The sequence below is a fragment of the Octodon degus genome, unplaced genomic scaffold, assembly GCF_000260255.1.
Source record: "Octodon degus isolate 3935 unplaced genomic scaffold, OctDeg1.0 scaffold00123, whole genome shotgun sequence".
NCBI lineage: Eukaryota > Metazoa > Chordata > Mammalia > Rodentia > Octodontidae > Octodon > Octodon degus.
In genome coordinates, this window is record NW_004524699.1 from 1,236,794 (window position 1) to 1,242,990 (window position 6,197).

A 6,197-nucleotide genomic window follows, 5' to 3' on the forward strand; every position below is an offset into this window, starting at 1 on the left:
ATGCCGCTTCCCGACGGGGGGCGCAGCCCGGGGGGCTGCACCAACTGCACCTTCGAGTTCGACGACGGCCTACGCGCCCCCAGGTACGGGCTGCCGTGTGGAGAGACCCCGGGCTGCGCTGGCGCCACTCCGTGGGAGCTCCCAGGACCCCCAGCCCCGGATCCCCGCGCCCAGGACTCCTTCTCCCCAGAACAGTGAGCACCTCCTCGCTGTGGCAAGTGTACGGTGCCGGCTGCAAGGTCGTTCTTAGGGGTTCGGGAGGCCACATGGGGGAGCCAATTGCTCCTGCAGAGGTGACTCCAGCGGTCTCCCACCGAACTGGGGGAGGGGCCAGGGTTCTCCTGGGGGAAGCGCTGGGGCTGGGAGTCTGACCCCTGGTTGGGTGTTTTCTGGAGGCAGCCTGGCAAGAAGATACCCTCAGGGGCCAGGGCCTCGGCGCTGTCAGAGTGCACAGCCACGGGTCCTGGGGAGCCCCGTGCAGCCTGCACCTGCCATAGCACTCAGGGCCAACAGTGATGTCTTCTGGGCTAGGAGTTGTTACTGACAGAGTCCTCCGCTTCTGTTGCCCTCCTGGTCTGGGCACCATCTGTTGTCCCTGGGACCTGGGTGTCACCCTCCTGGGCCACTCAGCTTGGGTTCATGCCCTGTGCTCCTCAACTCCTGCTGTATCCCAGCCTGAGACCTAGCCCCTTAGGGTCTGGATTTCAGCCATTGTACCCCACCCCAGGACTCCATCCCTGCTGGCCTGGGCTGGCCTCTGTCCTGCATCCCCACTGTCTGTCACTCCAGGTGGAGCTGCTGCCAGGGCAGAGGGTGTCAGGTAACCCAGTGGACACCGGGGGAGAGCAGGCTGGGGCAGGAGCAAAGGCCAGAAGAGGGGAATCTGCCAGGGGGCTCCTGCCCCATGTTCCCTGCGGGGTGAGGGACCAGCATGCTCCTGGAATCTGGTCTCCTCCAGGGCTGGGCAGTGTCTCTGACTGGCATTGGCATTAGTGATAGGAGCCACAGGGTGGTGAGATACCACCCTGCATCACCTGGTTGGACCCCAGCCCTACCCTGGGGTGTTCCAGGCCTCCAGACCGTGGAATGGAGAAGAGGGGATCTAGAACAGAGCCCCAACCCTCTGGGCCATGGGTTCCTCATACAGCCTCCACTTCATGGCTCCCCAGCCTGAACCCCCTTCGCTGGCCCTAGCTACCCCCTCAGGGTCCTTGGACATGGCCCTCCCCTGTCATCCTTTGCTCTGCCGCTCCCTGGGGCTGGAGGTGACAGCTGCTGTGGCAGTGGGAGGATCCTTGGCCAGGCTGTGCCTATCCCAGCCTCTGTGCCTTTCCCAACAACAGTTCCCAACAACCCTGGCCCCCGTGTCGTGGGACCCTCTAGGCCCCGAAGGCCAGGGCACGGAGCACAGCCCTGGCGTACTGCCAGGAGCATGCTGGCAGGCCCGCTCTGCCCATATTAGGCAGCTGGGCCCATGGGGAAGCACGAAGCAGCCGGCCCCAGGGAACGGCGTGCAGGCTCATGGCTCATCCTGGCCCTGGCCAGCAGGAGGGAGCACCGCGTGTTCTCCCAGCCCTGGCGGAGGGGCCGAGGTGCTGCCTGTGACCTGGGGGTGGCTCCTGCAGTAGCAGCTCGGAAGACACAGTAAGTAAGCAGGTGACGGGGGATCCTAGGGTTTTGGCTTCTGTCTGAGCCCCCATGGGTGTCACCCAGTGTGCCTGTCTCAGCCACCCCGGCGGCGGTGTCTCATCCCATCTGGGGCGTGGATCGTGACAACTGTGGACTCCCTGAGCAGCCCACAGCTTGTCCTCCAGAGTCTCCCATGTGGCTTCCCAGGACTGCCAGCCAGGATTCGCAGGCTCTGCCCTAGCCACAGTGGGTAGCCCTTCTGCACCCCACAAATCCTGGGATTTCTCTGCAGTGAGAGAGCTCTTACATGAGCCTCAGCTCCCAGCACCCGTGTGGAGTGTGCGTGCACACCTGTATGCACGGGTGCCTATGTTAGAGCTGGAGGAGGGAGGGAGGGGCCTGAGGGCACCACCATGAGGGAGGAAGGCAGGGTGGGGCGCTGGAGTGCTGCCTGCAAGAGTGGTCACCCCAAACATGCAGGCATTGCTGGAAGTGTCCTGTGGGGGGCCTGGAGCTGGCCGACCAGGGCTGAGCGAGAGGTGGACAAGAGGCAGCTTCATAGGAGCAGAGATAGGCATCGGAGGGGGACACTGGCGCCCTGGAACCAGCCTGGAGGGGCTGGTCCCAGTGAGAATCCCTAGCAGCATGAGGCCCTGGGGGCCTGGGAGCCAAACAGCTGCAAGGCCAGGGCTCAGTAGCTGTGTGGCCCTGGACATGTGACCTCACCCCTCTGGGCCTCGCTGTGCCCATCGGGAAGGTAGTGGCAGGGACATTTGCTTCCTTTGTGTAGTGAGCTGAGGTTTGACAGTGACTACCCGGGCAGCGGTACCTGCTGGGCTGTGTGGGTGCCTGCAGGCATCTTTGTTCATGCCAGTCCTCTTCTGGTCGCCTGGACAGTGAGGCTACGCTTCCTGGGTGACTCAGAGCCAGCACTTTCCCAGGAAAGAGCCATGAGGGTCCTCCACTGAGTCCTTCCCTGAGCCCCTGTTTCGGACCTCCTTGGGGAGGCACTGAGGTCCTGCACCGGGAGCTGGCTGAGGCCAGAGGAGGTGGTGGTAGCACAGGGTGCTTTTTCATGCAGATGCTCCTGTGTCCTGGGCACTGGTGAGACCAGAAGCTCCTTCCTGGGCTCTTGGGCACTGTCCACCAGAATGATAAGGGTCCCCAGAAGAGTGGGCGCCCGCTCTTGGCTGGAGGTTGCTGGTCAGTGGGCCTGGCCGGCTTGGGACAGCAGCATGGGGCCTGGCTGTGCAAAGGGTCTCAGCAGTGCCAGCTGTGTGGTTGTCTCAGAGACAGTTCCAAGCGGCCCTGGTACCTCCCTCCTGTGCTGCCTGCCAACAGGATGGGGACAATATGCAGCCCTGTCTCCCCACAGCCATGGATGGTGGGGCTTGAACTCTGGATTTGTAGGCAGGGGTAGGGACAGCTGCTGTGACCCAGACGCAGGTCCTGAGGGTCTCTATCAGACTCTAGGGGCCTTGAAGATGGGGCCAGAAGGCACAGGCACCCCAACCTGTGTGCTGAAATGGGGGCCCAGCAAGGCTTCGAGAGGGGCCCTGACAACCCTTCACTGCCAGGTGGTCAGTGGGGGAGTTGAGCAGCCCAGGGCCCGGAGGGCTGGTGGCCTGGCAAGGAGCCCTTGTAGTAACAGCAGAACACTCTGGTCATGGCCTGGACATCCCCTGGCCATGTCCTTCAGAGCACAGTACCCTGCTAAAGCAGAGAAAGTCACCCTCAAGGTGTCTGAGAGGCATCTCAGTCCCTGGGCTTCCTCCCATGGCACAGGGACCCTGGTGGGCCTGCAAAACCCAAGGGAGACCCTGGGTACTGGGTGGAGGGCTGAGGCTACTGCCGGACACAACCTGTTTGGAGGAGTGAAGTCAGATCCCTGAGCCCTGGTCACCGACACGGGGGCCTCTTTGGTCTCCCACGTGGCTTGGCGCTGGGGCTGACCTTGGGGCTGGAGGCAGGTGGTGGCATGGAGGACAGGAGCCAGCCTGATGGTGCCAGAGGGAGCAGGGGGGGCTTCAGCACAGGAGGCACTGCCAGCCACAGCAGGTGGGCAAGCTCTCATCCAGAGCCCTCCGGGCTGACCAGGCCCAGAGAAGGGTGACAAGTCAGGGATGGGACGAAGTAAGGAGTCGCAGATGGTGTCAGGTCCAGCCCCTGACTGCAGGGGAGGGGTGTGCAGGTGCAGGCGTTGGTCTCCCTAGCTGTGATGTGTGAGTGGCCCCAGGGTGCCTCTACCTTTGGAGCCAGGGCTCTCTGCTGCCTCGCTGTGAGTGACAGAGCCTGGGGGACAGCAGGTGTGGCCCAGAGCTGGGCTATAAGAAGTGCCCTTCTGTGTGAGAGGCCTGATGGGGTGGGGCAGGGTCACCTGGAGTGGCAATTCCAGCTGACCTGAACCAGGCAGGGTCCAGGCTCCACAGGGATTGACTGGAGGGGTCCTAGGTTCTCAGAGTCCCAAATTGGGGCTAGAGGGGTAAGGTGGGGTGCTGGGTGGACTTCAGGGCCGACCAGCTGCTGTTCTCCCTTCCATGGCCAGCACTGCTGGCCTGGGTACTTGTCCTGCTGCAGGTGGTCCAGCCATGTGCCCTCTGGCTCCACGGCTGGGTGCCACCACCTGCAGGCCCTGGTGTGCCCCACACACCTCAGCTCCTAGAGCAGGCACAGTGCGCCACAGGCTGTACCACCCTGGACTGCGTCAGTGGCCCTGGCACTGTCAGCTGGAAGTGTAGTGGGGACAGAAAGGCCCTTCTCCACACAGACCCACTCAGGTAACCTAGGGGGCCCCTGCACCAGCACTGGACCCTGCTTGCTGGAATTGGTGTTGCCCCCCAGCTGAAGGGGCTCAAGGTGAGGACCTGTCCTTTGTGGTCACCCACGAGCCCCTGTCATGTCAGCGGATGGGATGTAGCCCACGGGTAGCAGTCTGCAGGCTCAGGGCCCGGAGGTGTGCATGTGGGACAACCCTGGAGCTGCTGCCAGCTGCCTTGGGGCAAGGGACAGTCTGTTCAGAGAGGCCACCCAAGCTTGGGTGGAACTGCAGTCCCCCATGACTTTTGTCCCCCATATCCTTGGGGTGGCCCTGGCCCCAAAATGGCCCTGAGCGTGTGAGGCCTTGGTGTCCCCTCTGCCTCAGGCTGGTCGTGCGGAGAAGCCGGCTGCTGCGGGGCAGCTGCGTTGCCAGCTCGCTCAGCTCGGCTTCGCTCTGGGACCTGGGGCGGTGTCCCCAGAGACCGTGGCAAGCAGCCACCCACGGTGTGGATGTGAAGCTGCCTTCCTTCCCGGGGGAGAGGGAGTGTGTCATCTGGGGACGCCATCCCCGCCCTGCCTGTGCAGGGCTGGCTTCCGAGACATCGTGCAGAGGAAGCAGTTGTCCTCCCTCCCTTGCTCCTTCCTCCCTCTTTCTCTGGAACTGAATCCAGGGCAAGCTACCACTGAGCTCCATCCCTAGCCCTTTTTAAATCTTTATTTTATTTATACATTTATTTTTATTTCATATATATATATATATATATATATATATATATATATATCAGAGATTGAACTCAGAACCTTGTACTTGCCCCTGAGCTATCTCCCTGGCCCCACACATAAATCTTTATTTTGAGACAAGGTCTTGCTAACCTACCCAGACTGGCCTCAAACTTGTGGTCCTCCTCGCTCAGCCTCCCTCAGTGCTGGGCGGCGGGGTGCACCACCACAGCCTGCTGCAGCTCGCCTTTCTATCTCGGAGGCGGGGTCTGTGGCTTCCCTTCCATTAGGCCCTGAGCCCAGTGCTCAGCTGTCCCCACTGCAGTGACATCTATGGGACCTTCTGATATGTTGAGTAAGGATGCCCAAGCTCACACTGGCGTGCATCTTTGCATGCACACGCCTGTGTGCACGGTGTGTATGCACGGTGTACAAACGTGTCTGCACATTCTGCACACTCACACGCATCTGCACACATGTTCAGGCCTCTGTGCACACATGTCCCCAGCTGCATGTAGGCATGTGTGGGCACTGAGGGGTGTGTGTCAGAGCAGACCAGCATCTCTTGGCAGAGACGTCACACCAAGTCCCAAAAGCAGCCTGACTCCTAGAAGGAGTCCCTGGGCAGGGCGGGACGCGTTTTCCTGGTCCCATTATGGGTCCTGAGGAGCAGACAGCCCCCACTCCCACCAGGTGGGAAAGGAGGCTGGGGGCTGTGGCACTGGCCTGGAGTGACAGGAGAAGGTCTTCAGCCAGGAGAGAAGATCCAGCCCTGGCCCTGTGGCTGCCCGCCCCCAGGCCTGGCTTCACGGCACCTGTGGGCAGGGCCCAGAGAAGCCTGCTCGCGCGGGGCTCCTTGGGAAGAGCTGTGTGGCCTTTTAGGAGGGTCCCCTGAGGGTGCTGAGTGTTGGCAGCAGCACAGCTCATGCGGACTCACGTGGGCCTGGCACGCACGCGGCCATGCGGACATCTGGGCCCCGTGCTGTCGCCTCTGGGCGAGGCTGTGAGGGAATCTGTGCCCCAGGGAGGGGCTCCCAGCTAGAGGGGGATCCCACTGCGATGTCATCAGTACGTCTCTCCTGGCGGGCCCC

General features: G+C 62.2%; 1 protein-coding gene across 1 annotated transcript in view; it reads left to right on the forward strand.

Moving 5' to 3' along the window:
- Kcnt1 (potassium sodium-activated channel subfamily T member 1) overlaps positions 1-6,197 on the forward strand; it is a 51,993-nt gene continuing 45,796 nt past the window's right edge. Inside the window, exons 1-2 of the mRNA XM_023700237.1 lie at positions 1-194; positions 1,549-1,644. Of these exons, the coding sequence (XP_023556005.1) occupies positions 1-194; positions 1,549-1,644 (290 nt within the window). The remainder of the gene's footprint in view (positions 195-1,548; positions 1,645-6,197) is intronic.